The 23,791-nt window shown below is 41.1% G+C and overlaps 1 protein-coding gene across 2 annotated transcripts in view; it reads left to right on the top strand.

Moving 5' to 3' along the window:
* Positions 1 to 488: 488 nt before the first annotated feature.
* Positions 489 to 23,791, top strand: part of OSBPL2 (oxysterol binding protein like 2) — a 38,960-nt gene continuing 15,657 nt past the window's right edge. Inside the window, exons 1-9 of one of the 2 annotated variants that reach the window (XM_054045387.1) lie at positions 489 to 574; positions 2,527 to 2,650; positions 4,976 to 5,139; positions 8,939 to 8,976; positions 12,592 to 12,739; positions 15,513 to 15,588; positions 18,551 to 18,685; positions 19,986 to 20,083; positions 20,820 to 21,002. In XM_054045387.1, the coding sequence (XP_053901362.1) occupies positions 8,940 to 8,976; positions 12,592 to 12,739; positions 15,513 to 15,588; positions 18,551 to 18,685; positions 19,986 to 20,083; positions 20,820 to 21,002 (677 nt within the window). In that variant the 5' untranslated portion in view covers positions 489 to 574; positions 2,527 to 2,650; positions 4,976 to 5,139; position 8,939. The remainder of the gene's footprint in view (positions 575 to 2,526; positions 2,651 to 4,975; positions 5,140 to 8,938; positions 8,977 to 12,591; positions 12,740 to 15,512; positions 15,589 to 18,550; positions 18,686 to 19,985; positions 20,084 to 20,819; positions 21,003 to 23,791) is intronic. The other variant, XM_054045386.1, reaches the window with a different exon arrangement.

Raw genomic sequence — 23,791 nt, 5'->3', positions numbered from 1 at the left:
AAACAAAAAAAACAACGTTGTAGTTGGACAGCCCTGGAGGTTGAGATCCTATCTACTCAGAACAGGTAGAGCACAGGCTGTGCAAATTTGCATACACTGCTTTCTGTTAAAGTCTCCGCCTTTCCTAGAGAAACTGTTTCCTCTGTGGGAGGTAGCTCACCTTTTGTTTCCATTCCATGCTTGGTTGTCAGTGAGGATTGTGATCTCAGTTTGGTTCTTGGTGGACAGTTGTCTACATTTCTAATAATCGATTGCAAATAAATCCAGTGACTATATCTCTGAACTGGATGCATACTTTTGACCTGGAGTTAAAAGGTGCTAAACCAGTATCTTGAGCCGTCCAGTCATTTCCCACAACATTTTTGTATTTTTCTTTTGCAGCTCTTTTTATTGAAGTCTTTGTTTTTGGTTGCACAGCAGGAGAGCTTGCTGTACTTGAAAGTCCTGTATGAAGTGTAAATGATGATCTCTCTATCTTGTTTTATTCCAGATAAACAGTAATTTCGTCTCAAGCTTGCAACTGAGGGATACTTCAGGCTTTCAACATTGTTAATACACAAGACTGCTTCTTAAAGTGAGTCTGCTTTTCATAAAGTGTTACATAAAACCTCAGTCCGTTACTTGAACAATGAGTGAAAACTGGTCCAACCTTTGCTCCTGCTTACAAATGCAACAAGATGGAAAAAACTTCGATGGCTCACGATTTTTTTTACACACTGACATTTATGTTGAAGTACACATCACTACAACTTCTATATTGGCTCTAAATAATAGAATTCTCCTTCTTGCCCCTTCAACAGAACACAAACTGGGAGTGGGTAAGGGAAGAGGTGGACGTGCCATGTTTTCAGTGGGTAGAAGCCTGTCTTGTACATGAAAATTAGCACAATTTATATGTATGACTGCATGCCATTTAAAACTGGCATATTATATCGTATGTTTGCTATCACTGTTCTAGGTACGCAGATTTTGTTTCTATGTAAAACAAGCACATACTTTTAACGTGTTTAGCACAATGACCTACAACTCTGCTTTCAGTAGGTCATCATGAACGAGGTGTGGACATGGCATATAGAATATATAGTTTGAAATTCAGATTTTTTTCCTTTCTTTTCTGCTCTTGGTTCCCCCTGTGTGTGCATGTGTATAATAAAAATTGGCTTTAGTGAAACCTGTGTAGGCCACACAGTGTGAAATAACTAATTCAATAAACATTCTTAACAGTGTTTTTTATAAAATCTTTTTGGCCTTTTGAATATTTCTGTGTTCAATGAATGTAGGTAACTTCTTGAGTTAGGAATGTAATGCAAAACCTTTTTAGATATTGTCAACATGGAAAAGCAGGAGAATAGTCTGAGAGCTATATCTTCTACGAACACTATATATTCAGCTACAGAGAGAATATTCAGTGTAAACCACACTAAATATCAGACTGCTAAATTTACAGCAAAGAAATATATTCTCTCTTAGCGCACCCCCTTACCCTGAGAAAAACCAAAGGAACCCTTAGGGTGGTTGGTTGGGTATGACTACACAGCAAAGAAAAACCTGCAGCTGGCCCATGCCAGCTGACGGGCTTGCTGGGTTCGGGCTGTGGGGCTGTTTCATTGTTGTGTAGACTTCCACGTCCGGGCTGCAGCCCAGGCTCTAGGACCCTGAGCGGTGGGCAGGTCCTAGAGCCCAGTCTGTCTCAACCAGTTGTAATTCTCTCAAGGCTGATGCTTTCAAGTTCAAGTGGCCTACATTACTGCAGTCTAGATGGGAAGCAACAAAAGTGTGTTTCACAAGGGATAGGTGGTCATCTACAAGGGCATTCTAGCCAGCTGGAGATGACATAGCCATATCTGCAAGTAACAACTTCTGCCAACAGTCGGTGTTGAACAGTTCAGAAAAATTCCTATGTTGCAGGCTGCCTTGATGAAATGTGGTTGTCTCTCCCATTAGTGGACTCAAGGCATGTTTTCAGTTGGGTTGTCTAAGGGTTAGATGACAATGGTAAATACGTTGACACCTGTCTCTCTGGTAGATGTGACAATATCCTGCAACATTCGGGACAAACTTTATTGAATTAAGTTAAATCTTCTATTTTTAGGAATTCATTGTATTCAAAATGTAAATCCTAGAAATACGGGCCTGGAAGGGACCTCAAAGTCATCAAGTTAAGCCCTTTGTGCTGCGGCAGGACCAAGGAAATCTAGACCACCCCGGACAGGTGTTTGGCCAACATGGTTTTTAAAAACCTCCATTGATGAGGATTCTGCATCCTTTTCTTCCTTGGAAGCCTATTCCAGATCTTAACTCCCTTATATTAGAAAGTTTTTCCTAATATCGACCCTAAATCTCCCTTGCTGCAGATTAAAACCATAACTTCTTGTCCTGGCTTCAGTGGACATGGAGACCAACTGACCTCTTCCTTTTTATAACAGCCCTTAACTTCTGTGAAAACTGTTAGCAGGTCCCCCATTGGTGGTCTTTTCTCAAGACTAAACATGCCTAGATTTTTTTTTTTTTTTTTTTTAACCTCAGGTTCTGAGCTGAAGCAATGGTGAACTTGTGACCACAGGAGAAAGCCCTGTTTGAAGGACTAATCGCTAACCAAAGCCCTTGTTGGAGTGGGGGAGTGATTTCTGCTGAGTTTATTAGCATGCATGTAGGTTCTTTTATTGTTTTTAATATATTTTCTTTGTAATGCTTTTATCTTAAGAATAAAAGTTCTTGCTTAGAAAGAACTGTGTGGTAATTTGTGACTGTGGCCGTAATAATATGTACCATCTCTGAGGAGAGAAGCGAAGCAAGGTCTGCGTTTAGGTAGACTGTCTTTTGCTGGGAATCTTATAGTATAGTCAGAGAACTATGCTGCCTAGAAATACCCTGCTCAGAGGGGGTGGAGGGAGAGAGATGCAGGTCTCCACCCAAGAAAGCTTTGGGCTGGGAGCCTAGAGTGAGTGCCTTTGCTGGACCATGGAGGGGAAATTCAGGTGCAGTTGCCCTGAACTGTGGCACTGTTAGTGCTACTGCTTCCAATGTTGCTTCTGCTGGTAGTGAATTATGGCCAGGGTATTCTTGATTGTGACTTAGGAGCCTGCCTTGAAGTACACCTCTACCCCAATATAACGCTGTCCTCGGGAGCCCAAATATCTTACTGCGTTCTAGGTGAAACCGCGTTATATCGAACTTGCTTTGATCCACTGGAGCGCGCAGCCCTGCCACCCCGATGCACTGCTTTACCGCGTTATATCCGAATTCGTGTTCTATCGGGTCGTGTTATATTGGGGTAGAGGTGTAATAACTTAAGTGGGCTATAGAATGGTACTAAACAAACTGAAATGTTCCACCTTGGAAGTTCCTCTGTCCGAATGAAGAGCAGGAAGGTTGCATTTGTATCAGGAGTCGCATGGTTTTTGTTCTGCAGGAAAAATTAAAGGGATTTGAAATACAGCTGGAGTCACTTCAGCAAGAAGCTAAACTGGATAAGAAAAACAGAGCTATCCCAAGACATTACAGGTGAAGGATAGAATGGCAATGGTTTTTATTAATCCAAGTGGAAGTGCCAGAGTTAGTTCCCCCCCTAGAAAACTCCTCCTCTTGCAGGTGAAGTGGGATCTTTAGTGACAGCGAGTAGTCAGGACTTCTAGTACTGTTTTAGTTGTATTATGTTGTTGTTGTTCAGTGCTAGTGTAATGTATTAACTTAATGCATGGTTGATTAATTATTGAATCTTTAAACCTTCAGTATTCTGGAAACTGCATATAGTACTAAGTATCTGGTTTTTCTGCTTTGGCTAAATTGAAACTGAACCAAGTGTAAATGTTTTCAATACATAAATGCCAAGCAACTGAAATAAATCAAATCTAGCCTATGCATCAAGCCTACCTGGTGATTTCATGCAATTTGTTTGCAGTGTATTTAGCTGCACTGTATGTGAGAAAGTGGCACTATCTCTTTTCCTTGTTCACTCTTGCCAAAAACAAAACCACCAGCTGGCTTTATCTTGGCTTGCAGCCAGTTGGTGCAAGAGTTGAGTCTGGCAGTGGCTGACACAACTGAGTGCCTGCACTGCGAATGACTTTCCAGGTCTCCAGAATGGAAATAGCTACGTGGTGCCAAGCTTTTCTGCAGAGGTGACATTCAGGGTTGATAGTCACTTTTCCTCCCTGGCTCCATACAGAGTAGATCCTAAATAAATACATTAAATTAATGGAGATATCCTATATCTGGAAGATCCTATATCCTAGAACTGGAAGGGACCTTGAAAGGTCATAGAGTCCGGCCCCCTGCCTTCACTAGCAGGACCAAGTACTGATTTTGCCCCAGATCCCTAAGTGGCCCCCTCAAGGATTGAACTCACAACCCTGGGTTTAGCAGGCCAATGCTCAAACCACTGAGCTATCCCCCCTGGGTGGTAAGTGTGCTGGTAATCTGTTTTGCCCTCTAAGAGGGCAAGTTTTCCCTCTACCAAACACTTTCTCCCTTTGCTGCTACTTGACTGCCCTGGCTTCCATCTGCTGTATGACACCTGCAGGCCTCATTTTAAATATAAGTATAAGTAAATTCAAAAACAGTGTTTTGCAATTATTTTTCTTAGTATAAAGTCTCCAGTATAGACTATAATCCCCAAAAGCTTTAAAAATTAAAGCCAGTGGGCAGTATGTAGTATAAATATATAGAAAATGATAGTGTGGATAAATTGTTCTGCCATTCCTTACAGTAGTAGATGATGCAGTATTGCCCATCTTCAGAATGATTTGATTTTTTTTATTAAAGAAACCTATTTTGGATTTATATTCATTATCTCTTTTTTCCCCCCACACTGTTATTAAATGCCAGTGGATATAAACATAAGGATTCAAGTGCCTAGGTTTTCACTTGTCAGGGATGGGGAAACTGGAGGATATGGGTTTTGTAATTTTTTTTCCCCAAAATAAGCAATGTGAAAGCACTAATATTCTGTCTTTCCCCCCATCTTCTCAAATAGATCATCTAAAGTGACTTGGTATTTATGAAGGAAGATTCCATTCCACAAAAATGTTTAATCTTTAAATTCAGCAAAATGATGCATTAGAGGAAGCCAAGTTGGCGGTTCAAAGATTTCATACTGAAGGATGAATAGTGAAGAGGAGTTCTTTGATGCCGTTACGGGTGAGTAAAAGCCAAACTGCAAAATTAAAATTACAGTTTGTATGTGCTTGTGGCAAGCCAGAGTATAACATCTGTTGTTAAGAAATCAAGCACCATTATTACAATCTGTGATGAAAACCATTTGAAGAGAAGAAAAGGGAATCCTTTTATTGCTGGTTTGAGCCTGGCCTAGGAACTCCTTAATGCTGGCTCTCCCTATAGCCTTGAATAAACCGTTTAGCCCCTCTGCCTCAGCTTCATGATCTGTAAAATGGGGATAAACTCACTGGACTGTAAAAAGCAACAGAGGGTCCTGCGGCACCTTTAAGACTAACAGAAGTAGTCTCACTAGACTGGTGAGGCTTAATGTTTGTAAAGCATTTTGAAAAGGAAAACGGTTACGTAAGTGCTGAGTGTTGTTTTAACTTCAGTGGAGAACTTGTCCCACGGTGTTGAAGTGGAAAGTGTTTTCTAGTTAGAAATTCATTAATATAAAACAACACTCCCAGTGTAAGGAGCCAAAATCTTTGCTCTCCTGTGTTGCCCTCAGAAAAGCAAACATGAACCTCTTGACACCTGAACGTTGTGTCACAGTACTTTCCTTTGAACTAATGAGGAACACTGGTTGTTTGTAATAGCCTTACATGGTTTTAAAGGTGAACTGAAATGCTTTTCAAAAATAAATTTATATTTAAAAAAAACATTTAAAGATCCCAAGGTATTAACCTCCAACTTCCTGAATGGTTTTCCAAATGTTGAGGAATGGGAAATATTGGAAGCTGGCTGACTCCGGTGATTTGCTCCCTCCTTGCTGGAAGTGTAGAGTCATGCATTGGACCTGAGAACCCCTCTAACCCTGTGCTTATCTTATTCTTATGCAAAAAGAAAGATGATGGGAGGGAGGAGAAGGAAAAAGTCTAGGCAAAGGAAGCTCCAGGTCTTAGGATGTGTCTACAATACAGCAGCACAGCTGTGTAGACGCTGCCTACGTCAATGGAAAGGGTTTTTCCGTCTGTGTAGTTAATCCATCTGTCTGAGGAATGGTAGCTAAGTCAATGGAATAATTTTTCTGTTGAGCTAGCCATGTCTGCACCAGGAGTTAGGTTGAGCTAACTGCATCATACGGATTATGAAACTTTTCACAGCGCTGAGTGATGTAGCCAGGCACATCTAATTTTTAAGCGTAGGCCAGGCCTAGGCCCTTTAAAGGGATGAGGCCCCATTCCAAATCCAACTGCTTTTTTGTGTGGGCTTGGAATCAGTGTTTTCAAAGTTTGCCTCTCTTGATTCAGGGAGCTGGGGCTGCATGGCTTTTCCTGTTGTGGGTTTTGCTGCTCCCAGACCTCTTCTCCCACTGGCTGCTGTCTTTCCCTCCAGCACACTGTTCTGGTATAAGTTTCCCTGTCCTTAGACTTCTGGCATGGTTTAGATAGGGAGCCATGTTCAGTGCTGACTTTCTGTGGCAGGTTTTCCTGCTCCCCCTCCCACTCCGCCCCCCAGTGTTATCTTACCAGTAGCAGACTGTCTTCCCCTTGCTGTCCTGTTCCCCCATCTAGCCACGTGGTTTGTAGCCTGCTGCCCTCTCAGGGTAACCTTCCAGCTTGCTAGTCTGTACTGCCTGTCCCAAACCCTGTAGAGCAGTGGTTCTCCACCTGCAAGCCATTTGTGGCCCAATCAGCACTAATATATAATATAGGGTGGATGTGGTCCACAGAACGCATAGAGAGCTGCATATGTGGCCCAGAATGGTAAGTAGGTTGAGAACCACTGCTGTAGTGCATTGGAGTGAATCCCAGGACTTCCATTTAGAGGCACTGGCTGGTGTGGTGGTGTCTCACCAGTGTTTGGAACAGGCCCTAAGGTCTTCCTGCAATTGTCTACCTCACCTCTTTGTGCTGCTCCCAGCCCTGCAGAGTATGCACCTGCCACAGACTCCCCTTGTTGGGCCTCTTTAGGTTCTGGTGGGTCCTGATTCTAGCCAACCTATCAGGGTTCTTGGTTGGTCCCCATGTCCCTGATTTAGATCTATATTCCAAGGCGTGCATGGTCAGATTCTGGATCTTGATCCTTCTGTGGAGTGTCTAGTCTGAGATGAGTTTGAAGTGATCATTTCTGGATTCTGTAGGACCTGAGGCCCTCAAAGCTGGATGCTCTTAGCAGAACCAGCAGTCTGCTCTTTCCAGGGTTATGCTCTCTTTCTCCACTGAGCTTGCCACTAAAAGGGCAGATGTGACCTTCAGATGTACAGAGGCCCATCTTGTAGACCACTGTGCTGCCTAAGAGGACCGGGATACACTTGAGTTCCTCAGTAGCCCAAGTTATGTTGTCCTTCCTCCTCATATGAGGAACTAGTACTCAACTCACAGGAAGCAAGAGCCTCTCTGCAGTGGTGACTGTGATATCCTGCCTGTGCTTGTCTCTTATCCTCTCCCCTGTGGACACTTGTTCTGTGCAAGAATGGATGCCAATCTGTTGGGGTGGGGAATCTACTTCTCTGTCTAGGCTTTTTCAGTGCGGAACAGACACTTCACCGGGGACCTGTGAGAGAAAACTGCGTGGTGCTCACTTGTCCTTGCATATTTTGAGAATTCCTCTTTGTGGCACTTGTGTCCTGATTCATCCTCACTAAATGAATGGTTGTTGCACATGTGAGCAGGCATCAAGGAAGCCAGAGCTTGTTACTTGGAGCACAAATTTTCTATCTTGTGTTTCTGGGTGGAGAAGTTTCCTTGCATTCAGGGACTACATTAGGGAACTTTTATGCACACCAGTAGGATCCACATGGGCTAGTTAGTGCACAACACACTGGTGCACATTAGAATTTACATCCCTGCTAGTGCAAACTAAAGCACCATGTAGACAAGCCCAGAGATTCTTCAGGAAAATTATGCAGGTCAGGGAACAGGTTACTTTAATCACTCACTTCTTGCCCGGGTTACTGTGCTTCTTGGCACTGTCAAGCTTGCTTGGACTCATTAAGGACTTCTGTGCCATCTGGACCTGCTGTGGTGAGACTCTGTTCCCTTCATCAGTTCTGCCAGACTTCAGGTGAACGGATCAGATGTGTTGAGTGGAAGAATTTGCCATAGAAAGAGGAGAGTTCCTGGCTAGTTGCTGCAATGATTCATCGTTGCCAAAACAAAAATGGTCTTGTTGATGGGCTCTTACCTTTATTCCAAGGGTTAATCCTGAATACCATGAAATCTCCTTCAGCTGTCGTGCAAACACTAATCTCTCAGCCTGGGATGTACCTGAGCAGGTTGCTCTTCCCCTCTTACTGTTAATTATTGTTCAACTTAGGTCATGTCTCTTGGGGGTGGGGGGGAGAGGAGGAACTGAAGCATTAGCTGTTCAGTTGCTGGTTAATTCATGGTTTTTACCATCTGGATCTGACTATATCAGCACTTTCTGCCTCTGATTGTGTGTTCAAATTGTCTTGTGAAAGGTAAGCCCCGCCTCCTGTTGAAAGTGGCTCGATACAACCGCAGTCTGTAAAAACTGGTTTTCTTTCCAAGGATGGGGGAGTGGTGACCTCTGACAAAATGCAATTACCATAAATTGTATTTATCGTGGTCTGCCATTCAGGTTCTCTCCCACCTGCCCTCTCTAGGTCTGTAGGCTCTTGATAGGTTACATCATGAATTTGATTTTCTTCCTGTCTTGTGACTAGTACCTGGAGTTTAAGCTCAGGAAGCTGATGACTGATAAAAGGGGAGGTCTTATGTCGTATATACTCTGTGACTCATGGAATACTTTGCCTCCTTGCTTCCTGTTAGGTAGAGGTATAGCATAGTTTGAATGGGCTGATTTTCCTTTGCAGGATGGGGAAGAAGAGAACTATGAAAAACAGAATCCCTGGTAAGTCATTTTTCGTTAAACTCTTGAAATGGATTAATTTATGACCACGTCTGAATATATGTTGTGTGAATGATTTTGGATCTGTACTTTTTTAAAAAGCATTTTGGTTCACCTTTAAAACATACAGTTTGGGAGTTGTGATGGAGGATTAAGTTGATACTTTTCCACTGCTGCCTTCACAATCTTCTTACTTTTTCCCCTCTGAAACCTCACAGCTGGTTTATACCTCAGACCTTTTTTACTACAGTGTGACTATCCTGTAACTAATCTTTATCTGGTGAATGCCTCTATATTTTGGACGCATTACTTAGTGATGTCCAAAGAAGAGAGATTTCCTAGAAGACCTTATTCTTTCAAAAAATCCCACTCAAATGTTGTCATTCCCCTCTCAGCAACATGTTCTGGATTTTTTTTAAAAAGCCACTTTTAGCTTTTCTAAGCAGTCCTACAGAGTCGTCTTCTCTCTTTTTAAAATTCAAAATTACATGCAGAGACAAAATTTGGCTAACTAACAATTGTAAAACTTTCTCAAATGACTTGCAGTAGATAAGCTTAACAGCTTCTGAGAACTGGCTTAGAGTGTGCACGTGGAGTCGTTGCCATATTTAGTGATTACCTACCTGAGCTTCCTATTTTAAAATGTAGATAAAATTAAGTGAAAATCTGCTCTGTTAGGAGCTTATTTACGTATTTCTGATGTATTTAAGATAAGTTCTACTGGAGTTGGGGTTGAAGGTTTTTTGCCTGTCCTCAAAATTTGAATATATTTGTTTTGGTATTGTATAGTCATTGATGATGACCGGATGAAATTATATTTTGTTCTGTGTGTAATCACCCTTTCCATCTGAACTAAATACATGTTGACGTATGAGAACAGCATGAGTGACTCATTTACTGAGGTGAAATAGAATGATTGGTATGTAGACACTGGGACACTTTTTCAGTTATTCTGAAATAATTATTCCCTCAAAGAAATTGCAAGGTTCTAGGCACAATCAAAGGTTATAATTCCACCGTGAGATGCTTGTCTGATAATCATACCCTTGTAGACTGACTCAGCCTTTTATGGAGCTTTCAGGGTTTTTTTAAAGGCATGTTTAACTCATTGGAAGTAGCTGGTAAGAATGATAGTATTCCATGAGATTTAACTACACTTTTTTATTATAAATGAATGTCCCTTTTACTGTGGACTGGCTAATGATAAGCATGTGTTCAAGACAGGTGTTCCAAAGTAGTGTTTATTTTAATCATCTGTATATTACATCTATTATTGTTCCCAGTTAAGTGTTAAATCCCATTGGGATGAGTTTGTAATTATGTAATGACACACCTGAGAGATTGGGGTGTAGCAGAAGGTATTAATGAGTGACCTCATCCTCTGTGCCTTATGCTAATTATAATATCACACCACGGATACTTCCCTCTGCTTCTGAGATTGCTTAAAATTAGCATGCTGGGAATGTAATTTTTTGTTTCAGAATTGTATAGCTTTCTGAAAGGAATTTCACTAATAGAATGAAAGCACTTCACGGGAGCTAAAAATACAACTTCTGCTTTAATAATATCAAAATAATAGCTCTCCCTTAGTTTATTAGTATTTAAACCCCTTGTTGGACTAAACTCAGCAAGTTAAAAGCTGAATTATCCTTGTCATAACCTGATTCTTATTCCGAAAGCCTGATCTAAAGTTAATGGGACTCTTTCTCATATAAGCAGAGTGAAGCTTTCCAGTGTCATATTAGTTCCGTTGTTGTTGTTGTTTTTAAATTTTGTGGGTGGAGTTGTGTTACCTAAAAGAGACAAAAGAGGGAGGGGGAACATGAGAGAGGGTAGGAATGAATAGCCACTCGGCATAGGGGAGAGAAGGCCAAGGGGGAAAATTACAAAAAGCACTCTGGCTTCAGTGCACTGCTTCTCCAGCTGCTCCTGCCAACTTGTGTCTCTGGCTGACTCCTCCATGCAGGTTTTTTAATCCTAGACCACATGACTGGTGAAAGGAGACTGGGTGATGCATGGGTTCTAGTTTTCATGATTGGTTTTCATCCCCAATGAGCTCCTGGTCTGGTGGCCCTAACTGGAGAAGGACGCTTGATCAGTTAAGTGTGCTCTTCTAGTCACTGAAAAAGACAGATGCTTTAATCTTGAAAGCATTTGGGATGTGTGTGAGGTTCTGTTAATACTGATGCCCTAAATATCAGTTAGTGAGTTGAAGGAAGTAAAAGTCTGGATAGGTGAAGCATTTCTGCTGGCAAACATCCTGTAGAACAGGCTGTCATGCAAATTCAGGAGTTCTATTTTGGGTGTTTTTATCTGACTTGCGTTTGTAGAGTATGGATCAATGGATGCACTTAAAGTGCCTTCATTTTTTGTTATTTCCCTGTAAAATGGAGATCAACTTCCAGATTTCCCCCCTCCCCATTATTAGAGCACCTGCTTTTCCCAATCGCACAATTTAGAGCCAACTCTAAAAAGTCTTTAAAAAGACCCTGTATAATTTACACTGCTTCATTGCACTTCTTTAAGCACTCTTTCAAAATCGTTACATCACAGCATCCTATATACCCTGAATTTGTGAAATATTGCTGCAAATCGTGTGTGTTTGTTAGTGGATTCACTCCTGCAGTATGAGACCTCTTGAGCCACAGCTGAGGATATGCCCCCTGGTAATAGATGTGGATGGCACCAAAGAGGTCGCATGCTTATTCATAGAGGTTGGGCGTGAGGTGGGAACACATATTGGGGAATCTGGTCAATTTCCGTTCCAGTATGGTGTGATGGTTCTCAGGGTGCCCAGAACTAGGTCTGTGAGTCACTTGTTACCCCCTGCTTTTAGCGAGAGAGAGACTTGCTTGTGCATAACTGGGTGTCAGCTCCCTGATGCTACCAGCCCGTCAGCCATCCAAACAATGTTCTCTGAGCTATGCTTTTCTTGTTTTCATGTCATCTTACTAGATTTAAAAAAATGGTGTATTCCTTATTTCAGCATTTTTCTTTGTATCATTTCATTTTATAAAGAAACTGTACACAATAGACTTAAAACTCAATTATGTATGTGCCAGTTCACTCTGACTTAGCAATGTCTGTTTCTCTATTGTCTCTTAGTAATAAAACTGTTTGTATAAATAGGTCATCTTCACTTTTAGAAGACCTATGACAAAGTAGAATCATAGAAGAGTAGGACTGGAAGGGATCTCGAGAGGTCATCTAGTCCAGTCCCCTGCACTTAAGGCAGGACATGCAAAATCATGTAGTTGAACAAAATTATTATAATTGCACTTAAATTGCAGCTCTGAAGTAGGGAAGGCCATAGACTTAATCAGATTAGAAGCTATTGAGCAATTCACAGTATTATGTTTGGTAGGATGAAAAAATTGGTTGTGGGGGCTTGATACTAAAGTGATACTTGGCTCTGTATGCTCTTGGAAACTAGATCATATAACAAAGGTTCTGGACTTGGTGATATTACGTAGTAAAATGCATTGTGTATGTCTAGGTTTTTAAGGTAAGTGTATTTACTGCTAGTTTATTACTAACAGGTGTGCAGTATAAGCAGGTACTGTATGTCGAGTCCTGAAGTTCTTGAGAAAATTATTGACCTGTACTTGTTGTATACAGGCTTCGATTCCGACAATTCTTCAGGAGACTTTTCAGAAACAAATCATAAAGTTGCAGCAATGCTTGATCTGGATCCACCCCAAAGCAATAGGACTGGAAAACATAATGGAGAGAGGCAGCTTCATGAGAATGGAATTAAGAAACACAGGTAGGTATGTCAGAGTGCATGCTCACCGGTAAAGGAAACCTATCCAGTAGATGCAGTTACAATTTCAGGGTAACTGTACCTGTATTTTACCCTTATGTGGTTGCTTGAGGGCACGCACTTAAAGGTTCCTGGCTCCCAGCTGTCACCTCACTTGTGCGGAGACCTGCATCTCACTCCCTTCTGACTGGGGATTTTAAGGCTGCATGGCTCCCTGCCTCACACTGTGATATCCCCAGCAAGCCAGACAGCCTAAACAGGCCTATGTCTGTGCATTTCTTTCTCTGTTAAGGCTATGACCAGTGTATTGCCTGCACTTCAAGTTACCACACAGCTTCTTCTAAGCAAGCACTTTTTTATTCTTAAGCATTACAGAGAAAACCTAATAAAACAACAAAAATTCCTACAAGCATGCTAAAAAACTTCCCAGAGGTCACCCCCAATTCCAACCTAGGGCTCTGATAGGTTAGTCCTTCAAAACCCACAGCTGGGTTTTCCCATCATTACAAGTTCATATCCGTCCTAGATCCAGAACAAAAACTCAGATTGGACAGATTAGCTGCTGCTTTATACAGCTTCAGTCTTTGATCTTGGCCTTCTGTAATAGGTAATCAGCAGACAATGGCCCTTTCTTTAGTACATAGTTTTGAAAGGCTGGCTTTTTGCATCACCAGAGTTAGGGACTTTGCATTAACTTCTCCCTAGGGATTCCCCAAGAAATCCACTTACCTTTTATTGTCCCAAAAGTCCATACTTGTCTGGCACATCTTCAGTATAGGCTTTTCAACTCCCAGGTCTTACATCTTTCACATCTCCCACCTAGAGAAGTTGCATACAATCCAAGCCCACAGTAATACATACATTTAATACAATAAGGTTTTTCAAGGATATTGTAGGATTTTGCCATACAGTATCTCTGACAGATGCTAATCACAGTGTCTGTTTTTATAGAGAACCTGTCACCTGCACCCCTGCCAACTCTTAGCATCTTTGGTTTTCTCCCCTTGTGTGCGTCTGACCTTAGCCCTTTGCAACACATCCCAGTGGAAGAGGACACCTCTGGCCATGCCTGTTGATCAAGACTGAGTGGAATGTTAGGCACTTAGTTATCAGAACCTCTATGTAGAAGTGCTGATAGGTATCATTGGGGTGGTCTGTGTGAAATTATCCAATAAGTCTGTCTTTAAATTTAATAAAACAAAATAAACTGTTTGCAGTGTATTCAGATGAGGTATGTTATACAAAGCCCAGTGAGGAAGGGGTGCCCCTTAGCTTAGTTACAGAGAAAAGAAAGTCTCTTGAAACCAGTCCCCTCTCTGACCATTTCCTGGTCACCCCCTTCCTTTTGTGTCCAGAGAGAGATCTCCCTTTCCCCGCACGGCTCTGGAAACAAGTTTGCTCTCCTGTGTTCGAATTGACTATCCCGGACCGCTCCCCATCCCCATTTGCCCCAAGTAGCCTTAAAATCAATACACACAATAGGTGTTGGCATACATTTGCATTCCCCCATCCTGCAGGTGGTTGTTGAGGAAGGAGAAGGAAATCCTTTGACCCTTTTAAATAGCTGCCTTTCAAAAGCTTAACTTCTTGGCTCAAGTGCAGCATTTCACAGAGCACTTTGCCTGATTGTAACCAGTTGGTACAAGAGCCTTTCCATTAGGCAGACTGGATCCTCCGTATGCGTCCCTCTTACTCATCATCCCTTATAAGAAAATAAAAATTGACAGACTCCAGAGCTTTGTCAGAGTAGCACTTCAGCCCTATAATAATGGCTTTGATTGTCCCCTTCTCAAGGTCCATGCCTGAGCCACGTATGCTACTTTCTGGAAGTCAGGTCAGATGTGCCTGCAGCAGCATTCCATCCTCTTCCCCTCTCTTCTCCCCCCACCCCCCCAAAAAGGCGCCAGGATCCATTCTGGGCAAGGGGGGGGTAGCTGTGCTGGCTAGGGAGGATTTATGTTACCTTTTAGCTGGCCCAGTCAGGGATACCTAGAAAAGATGCTACAGTCCTACATTGTAGTGCTGTCTCAATTCTCTCCTGATGTGGAGGTTGCTGTGATTTTGAGGTGTGTCTGATTAGTGGTTCTTCATTGGAGTTGTGTTGCCAGGGTTTGGGGAGGGGAGGTGTCCTCCAGGGAACTTACTCATTGCGGAGATGTGGGGCATCCCATTGATCTCTGGGAATTATGTGGGGGGCTGCAGGACAATATGAAGGATCTGGAGATCTTCATGGAGACTTTCTCAGAGATCTCCTGCAGGTCTTTCTATGGAAGGGGGTGGGGATGACTTGACTCTGTGAAAGGTGGAATCTAATTTATTCTGTTAATCAGGGCATAGCTTCCTGGTATTTGTAGCATGTTCATTAACCTGGTAACTGAACGCATTATCATTGGGTCCCATCCCTTCCCTTTCTCTCCTGCCTGGATCATCCTGCTTTAAGGGGAGGGACTCTAAGGGAACACAGTCTGTCCTTTGGTGTGTTTGATAGGAGGATTCTGTTTGTGTGGGTGTACATGTTACACATAAAATATACTAGCTAAGGAGGCGACTTAGTTCACTGAATAGTTCAATGTGCTGCAAGGCAGGATACCGGAGTTCTACTCCCAGCTTGGTCACTGCGTGACCTTTGGTAAGTCACTACACCTCCCTGCCTCCCTTGCCTCTTCTGCAATGTGAGGCTTACCTTCCTTTGTAAGATGCTTTGAGATCTGTAGATGAAAAATTTGTTATACATAAGGTATTTGTTAATTATTCTAATGGCTTTTTCACCCTACAGAACATCATTACCTGCACCGATGTTTTCTAGGAGTGATTTCAGTGTGTGGAGTATATTAAAAAAATGCATTGGACTGGTAAGTCATTCTCTGCAGTCAGAGGAGACCCAGCTTTGATTCCCCAGCATTCTTAGTAAAATGTTTATCTTAAAGGGAGGAAGATTAAGTTTTTGGAAGTACAAAAATGCAAAACCAAAGGCACCCAAACAGTGGAGTATTCTGTTGGTGCTGAAGAACTAGAAAGTGATGGTAGACAAAAGTGAAATTGACTAGTTTTATTGCTCAAGCTGAGAAATGCCAAAAGTAAGCAGCATAAATTTAAAAATTGTACAATTCTCTGTAAGGTAAGATGGTGTTAACAATTTATGTCAGAACTCTCTTTAACTTCTGACTTTTAATCTTTGTGTCCTTTAGTAAACTCAGGATTGATAAACACAGTTTTGAATAATATAGTATTTGACATTTTGTCAGAGCTGTTCATATTGGCTTGAAAAGATTCATTAAAGAAATATTTTCATTATCTGACCCAGTAGTTGCGTATGTCGAACTGATAAGTTCTTACCATTTTACAAGTAATGTCCTAAAAGACTTCTTCAGACTTAAAAAGAACAGGAGTACTTGTGGCACCTTAGAGACTAACAAATTTATTAGAGCATAAGCTTTCGTGGGCTACAGCCCACTTCTTCGGATGCATATAGAGTGAAACATATATTGAGGAGAAATATATACACACATACAGAGAGCATGAACAGGTGGGAGTTGTCTTACCAACTCTGAGAGGCCAATTAAGTAAGAGAAAAAAACTTTTGAAGTGATAATCAAGGTAGCTCAGTACAGACAGTTTGATAAGAAGCAAGTGTGAGAATACTTACAAGGGGAGATAGATTCAATGTTTGTAATGGCTCAGCCATTCCCAGTCCTTATTTAATCCTGAGTTGATTGTGTCTAGTTTGCATATCAATTCCAGCTCAGCAGTCTCTCGTTGGAGTCTGTTTTTGAAGTTTTTCTGTTTTAAGATAGCCACCCGCAGATCTGTCATAGAATGACCAGACAGGTTAAAGTGTTCTCCCACTGGTTTTTGAGTATTATGATTCCTGATGTCAGATTTGTGTCCATTAATTCTTTTGCGTAGAAACTGTCCGGTTTGGCCAATGTACATGGCAGAGGGGCATTGCTGGCACATGATGGCATATATCACATTGGTGGATGTGCAGGTGAACGAACCCCTGACGGGATGGCTGATGTGATTAGGCCCTATGATGATGTCACTTGAATAGATATGTGGACAGAGTGGACATTGGGCTTTGTTACAAGGATAGGTTCCTGGGTCAGTGTTTTTGTTCAGTGATGTGTGGTTACTGGTGAGTATTTGCTTTAGATTGGGGGGTTGTCTGTAAGCGAGGACAGGTCTGTCTCCCAAGATCTGTGAGAGAAAAGGATCATCTTTCAGGATAGGTTGTAGATCTATATTTCTCCTCAATATATGTTTCACTCTATATGCATCCGAAGAAGTGGGCTGTAGCCCACGAAAGCTTATGGTCTAATAAATTTGTTAGTCTCTAAGGTGCCACAAGTACTCCTGTTCTTTTTGAGGATACAGACTAACACGGCTGCTACCCTGAAACTTCTTCAGACTTATATTCAAACTTCTTCAAACTTACCGGTATATTCTTCTATTTATATTCTTCAAACGTGGGTTGAAGAATATAAAATTACATAGCTCTATTTGTCATTACAACAGTTGTCAAAATATAATAATTTGGGGCTTTATTTTGGCTTTCACATAGCTTAAAGGGATGTGATTCACCAGGAAATTTCACTTTCAACTGAATGACAGAATAAGGGAATTTGTAATCTATCCTATGCCCTGTTTCTCTATTGAGAGAGTTCATGGTGTAAACTCAGGCTAGTGGGCATGATCTGAATTGGGTCACCTGATTACTGTTGACACTAAGAATTAAAGAACTCTAATTAGCAGTAGATACCAATGTAAAGGACACTTGGTCTCCAATCTTAATGTTCAGTCACTAACATTTTCTTTAATCCTTTCAAAAATTTGCAGTCATTTATTGCAGTGCTTGCATCTTAATGGGAGGAGAGAATCCCTGTCTTATCGATGCACCTTTTTTCAAAAATGGCCTGTCTTTGTTTGGCTAGAAAGAGGCATTGGATAGCAAAAGAGCCTGGGGCCTGATACATCTGCTTGGTTGAAGCTCAAGCAATGGGTCTCTTCATATCAGCAGTAGAGCAGGGTGAAACTTATTTGGCGAATACTAAGTTATCTGAAAAATGCATTTCTCAGGGCACCGAAACTATCTGCGAATTCAACTCAAATTCAGTGAATCGTTTTGATTCAACATTTTCTAAACCATTTTTTTTTCCATTTTTGTTTCATTGAGGAAAAAATCAGGGGAAAAAATTTTTTTGTTTGAAATGAGCCGAACCAAAAAAGTTTGGCCACCGAAGAGAAAAATCAATGATTTGCTCAGCTCTAATTAGGAGGTAGAATAAGAAACACTTGTTTGTAGGGCACTGATACAAATAGGATCACTTAAAATTTGTGAAAACCTCTTCAATCCTGTTCCCTCCACAAACTTGAAGGTGTTTCAAAGTACAGTAGAGAATGTGTTGGTGGTTACAGCAATAATACTGTTTAGATGATCAGTGATGATTTTTCAAGGGATCCAGTTCATTATGCTATGAATGACTGGCTAATGCATCATCTGTTGGAAGGAAAGTTTAACCTCTTCTGCACCATCACAAGGCATTGAGTTGCAGTTACCATCTTTTCTTGGCTGCAGTTCTAGATAAGACTCCATGTGGAGTCCTTTATCAATACTCAGAAGGCCTCTGCTGTACTTCTAATCCCTTCCAGCCCTGGTACTTAGTGACAAGAACCAGGGGTCTGAGCTGGTCCTATCGTGTGTCAGTGAAGACCACTATTGCCAACCCACCGCAGAGATCATCTTGGAAACTTGTTCTGGCCTGTTGGTAACCTAGAAGTGTGTCAAAGGGAATGACTTCTCCTTTTATCATCTAGGAGCTGTCTAAAATTACAATGCCTATTGTCTTCAATGAGCCACTGAGCTTCCTCCAGCGGATAACCGAATACATGGAACACATATACCTCATTCATAAAGCTAGCAGTCATGCGAACCCCCTGGAAAGAATGCAGGCAAGTGACACTTTCCATCTCCTCTTTGGCTTTAGAAAGGATTCCTCGTGTCCTCAAAGTCTCTCTTTAAGATGACATCCCATCTGATGAGAGATGGGTATGGCACTCTGTGGACTGGTTATAGGAAATACAAGAATTGCCCTAAAGGATCAGACTTATGGTCCATCTAGTTCAGTCTCTTGTCTCTGACAGTGGCCAATACCAGATGCTATGGAGGAGGAGGAACACCTCTGCAGTAGGTCTGTACATCACCTTGAGATGGTTGCAGGGGTCACTGCAGTGGGTGGAAGAGGAGGAGAGTACAGTCAGGAACTGAACAGGCCCATCACCTTTTTAATCGCTGTTTTTAAAATTGCACAAACCCCACTATTTTTAGTGACGATCCGATTATGGCTTTGAACAGCCTCAAACAAATCCATTTGCTAACTGGCATTTTGAGAGTTTTTAAGAGTGGTGTGGTGGAGACAGACTTTATTTCCCATTCTTCCCTCCCACCCCAAACCCTACACACCTTGGAGTGAGCTGAGTAAGTATCTGGTTAGTCACATGCTAAAAGACTTGTTGATGGTGGGCCTGAACAAGTGTACATCAGGGTTTAGGTGTTACTCTGGAACTCTATTTCTACTTAAATGAAATGTAGAGAACAAGAAGCACGTGGTAAACTGTGTATGATAAATACATACAGTTTAGGCCCAATCTGTGTGATGCTACAGTTGTCCTTTATACCTGGCAGCAGGATTATTAAATATAACAAAATAAAAACTGTGCTGCTTTGCAAGGTACACTGGTGAAAATGACCTCTCCGTAGTGACATTGGAAATGATTCCTAGCTGCTGTTATGTTAAACTAGATTCCACTTCACAGTCACTGGGCAAAAGAAGGGGAAGATGGGCAGAAAGGAACAGTCCAGGTCTTTCTTAGAGCTGCGTGAAGAGGAACAGAGAGTACTCAGTGTCATCTGGAAAAGTTTGTCAGAGAAAATGATTGCTTTTTGGGAGTGAAATATTCATCATCTCGCGCGCACACACACATATTACTTATCATAGATCATTATTCCTAGTTTGGGGTCTGTCAGGATCTGAGAATGTGTTAACCTTAAGAAGCACACAGCAACTGCTCTGGCTGATTTGAAAAATGACACACACTCTTGTGTTTGGGTGCATGTGGAGAAAGGGGGGAACCTCAGGGGTACAAGAAGAAGTTGGTAGAGTTCCTGAACATAGAGGGTTTTTAAAAATTGCTATAGCACGTTTCACTGGAGCTCTCTCTGAAGACTGCATCCTGCTGTGTTTGTTTACAGGCTGTAGCTGCTTTTGCAGTTTCTGCAGTAGCTTCGCAGTGGGAGAGAACTGGCAAACCATTTAACCCTCTGCTAGGAGAAACGTATGAATTAATCAGGTGACACTGAATTCTTTTAAATGTCGTTCAAGAGGAGGGATGGTTGGTGGTCAGTGATTTAAACTGACTTCATGGCAAATTGGAAAATAGTGTATTCCCTAAGATAAAATCAGTTCACTCTGACCAGTCATATATCTAAACTCTATAGCCACGATTAGCTGAAAACCCCAGCGATCAATATGGAATCTGGAAAGATAGTGATTTTTAGAATAAGAACTTTATTTCTATCTGTAGACTCATATTTTCTGAATTGTACAAGGGCAGTGAAGTGTATATTCTATTCTTCCCAAGAGCCACTCCTGCCAGAGACTCTTAATTACTGTAGCAAGTGCCTTATTGATGGCATAGTGTGAGAGTAGATTGAGACCCTTTCATCTGGTCAATTGTCCTGTAAATCATATTTGAACCCAATTTCCCAGAAGTGGACTACTATTGCCCAGCAAGCTTTGGAATTGCCAGGAGTTGCCCAAGTGAAATTACTTCATATGCATTCCCGGGTTGATAGTGTTCAGTTTGGGATGTAGTTTTCATGGTGGGGAACGTGTGTAAGCATTTATTGATCCCCTACATTCACTATGGAGACGATGGGATCTGAGTTCAGGTTTGGTCTAAAAATCCTCAGACACGTTTTTTAAAAAAAAAGTGTGATCTGACTTTTATTGCAATTTTAATAAGTTCCTTCTTGATAAATGTTGACTACCTAACTTTATTTTTTTTCTTTTTTCCCCCTGCCTAGGGAGGATTTAGGATTTAGGTTGATATCTGAACAGGTCAGTCACCACCCACCTGTTAGTGCATTTTATTCTGAAGGCCTCAATAAGGACTTTGTTTTTCATGGATCAATCTACCCCAAATTAAAGTTCTGGGGGAAGAGTGTAGAAGCAGAGCCCCGTGGAACAATTACTTTGGAGCTTCTAAAGTAAGTATAACCAAAACCTTTTTTCTCTGTTGGACATATATCCCATCTCCTAGAACTGGAAGGGACCTTGAAAGGTCATCGAGTCCAGCCCCCTGCCTTCACTAGCAGGACCAAGTACTGATTTTGCCTCAGATCGCCAAGTGGCCCCCTCAAGGATTGAACTCACAAGCCTGGGTGTAGCAGGCCAATGCTCAAACCACTGAGCTATCCCTCCCCCCTCCTTTAACTATATTAAAAAAAATTATAGTAAATGCTCTAAAGGACCATAATATATATATCTGGGCCATGACTGCTTTGAAGAAGCATTCAACTAATTATGAAACTTTTCTTGGAGTGGGTGGAAGGAGGGGATACTAGGGATTTAAGCATGGGCTATTGCTCATCGGTTAATTCCAGGGCTTTGTTGGAAGAATGCCATGGTCTTGCAGCTGTAACAATTTGGCCTGATTTTATTCAAAGGCAACTGGCATTTCTTGAAACCAAATGCTATTTAAAATTACTTGTTCTTTAAATATTGTTAGGTGCCTTAAAAAAAGAGAACTAAAAATACTTTCGCTGAGATAATCGATGCCACGTTAATTTCATTGGGAATTTTGCCTCTAAATACCCCAGGTGGTTTTGATAATGTCAACAGTGTGTATGTGTAAACTATATATAACTTCTCCAGAACAGATATTGTATGCCATGGTAAACCCCAGGAATTCAGGTAAATTTCTACCTACCGTTAGACACGACTCGCCTACTTGTGTACAGAGGCCCCTTTATTGAAACCAAATCTCTATTTCCAGGTTACTCCCAGGCTCATGTCTGACTGAGAGCATATCTTACGAAGCAAGTGATTTCATAAGTTGTTTTGTAGCATGGCCGAGCTATAATTAAATTAAAAAGCCTCCCTAGACTTTTCGGTAAGGAATTAATGAGTGCACTCAGGATGGTAGTGAAGTAAAAGTCATTCTGGAACTGAGCACTTTGAGGTGGTTTCATAAGAGCTCTTAAACAGATGTAGATTTAGAGAAGTGGTTCTGAAATCTGCTGCTTTTGTGAAACCTTTAAATAGACATTTGGTTTTAATAAGGTGGTGACTTGCTTACCTTATAACAGGTTCACTTCTATTGGAGATTCTTGTCTAACTAACTCGATGCTATGATATCTGATCTTTCTGGGGAATATAAAACATGACCTGCTTGGTATCTGAACTGTGTTGTGATGAAAACAGAGTAATTGGGCAGCTTGCCTCTATACCCCAATTCCTTGGTATGTAGATAAATTATTTTAATACATTTTTAAATGCAGACTACAAATATTCAACCAAAATAAAAGCTAGTAATGGAAAAATTGCTTTTATTCAGAAAAGTGTTTCATTAACCTCTTGTGGTTTGATCAGTCAAAAAGCAAGTTGAGGTTTTGTGCCATTCACTTCAAGGTTTTTTAGGATTCTGAACTGTTCGATGCTGTACTTCTCCTGTGAACACACTAGACTCTCTATTGATCTAACTAGATCTGTAAGCATACCAGCAGTATTGGGCAAGAATTCATTAGAAACAAATGTGTTTAATAAACTACGCTGTCAGTAAACATACATGCTGCTTTTGTGTTAGTCATGACTGCACTTTCAAAACATTCGTAGTTTGATTAGCAGCCACCTTTCACTAACCCCAATATTAAATTACATTTCAAGTGGTAAACTAGGACAGGTGAGTGCTGCTTCAACTTGTTATATTTGTGGGCCATACAAATGTTGCCATCCCAAAAACCGCAGGATGAATAGAAATATTAAAGTGCTCTAATTTCTTATGCCACGTGAGCCTTATATGAAAATGCAACTATTGTTCTAAAGTTCAGTGGGAGGCAGTTTGTCACTTCCCCATCACTAAAGGAGTCAAACTTTAAGGCTGTGTGTCTATGCAGTACTGGAAAATGACAGACCAGTCAGATACATTAAGCAAAGTTTTGTTCAGTCACTTCTTGATATAAGGTGAAGGTTACAAAGTGCTTGGTGCTTTAATTGTTTGCTCTTGCTGCCATTATATCAAAATATTTTTTTTCTTGTATTCTCTGTATGAACAGAATTGAGAGAGATTATTAAAATGTCTTAATTGCTTACAGTGCTGAATCCAGACAATATTTGCTTCATCAGTGTTGAAAGAGGGATAAAAGATGACTTCATAGCAGAAATATGACTTGGCCAAGCCAGTGAAAATAGGAATCCAGTTGTTGACAGATTAACAGTTTGACCATTTTTAGAAACTTTTTTTTTTGGGGGGGGACTTGAGTCAACAAATACTGTCTTTGTAAAGTTGGTGCTACAGAGCATGTTTGATACAAAACTAAGCTGAGAATTTTAGTGCTAGGATTTTTTTCTTCAGAGTAACTCGGTAGTAAAAAAAAATAGGGATGAAGTGGAAAAATGGAATTAAGGATTAAATTAGATTATGAACATAGTTAAAAAAGACTGAAAATAGTGTCATGGACTCAGTGACAAAAATCTCTTTTTTCAGATAATGAGCTGGCATTCTATTCAAGTATAAGGCCTACACAAGAAGGTTATTTTTCTGGTGTCAGTAATTACATAGCTTGTAGAATCAGGGAGGTATGAGCTTTAGTGACTAATGACACAACTCCTACTGACTTCTATGAAAGCAGGTGCAAGCCTCAAGGGTTCCTCCATGTTGTGAGGGCTTTTTTTTTTTTTTTTTTTTTGCGGGGGAAGATTGCAAATTTTTTTTTTTCTTTCAGTTCTTTCCCCCAGAACTCACTTAAGATTAAGGGCCTGATGTGTCTCCCCCTCT

Source organism: Malaclemys terrapin, chromosome 12 (genome assembly GCF_027887155.1).
Source record: "Malaclemys terrapin pileata isolate rMalTer1 chromosome 12, rMalTer1.hap1, whole genome shotgun sequence".
In the NCBI taxonomy this organism is placed as follows: Eukaryota; Metazoa; Chordata; order Testudines; family Emydidae; genus Malaclemys; species Malaclemys terrapin.
The sequence above is the reverse complement of the archived record's forward strand: the minus strand, read 5'-3'. Positions and strand labels throughout refer to the sequence as shown.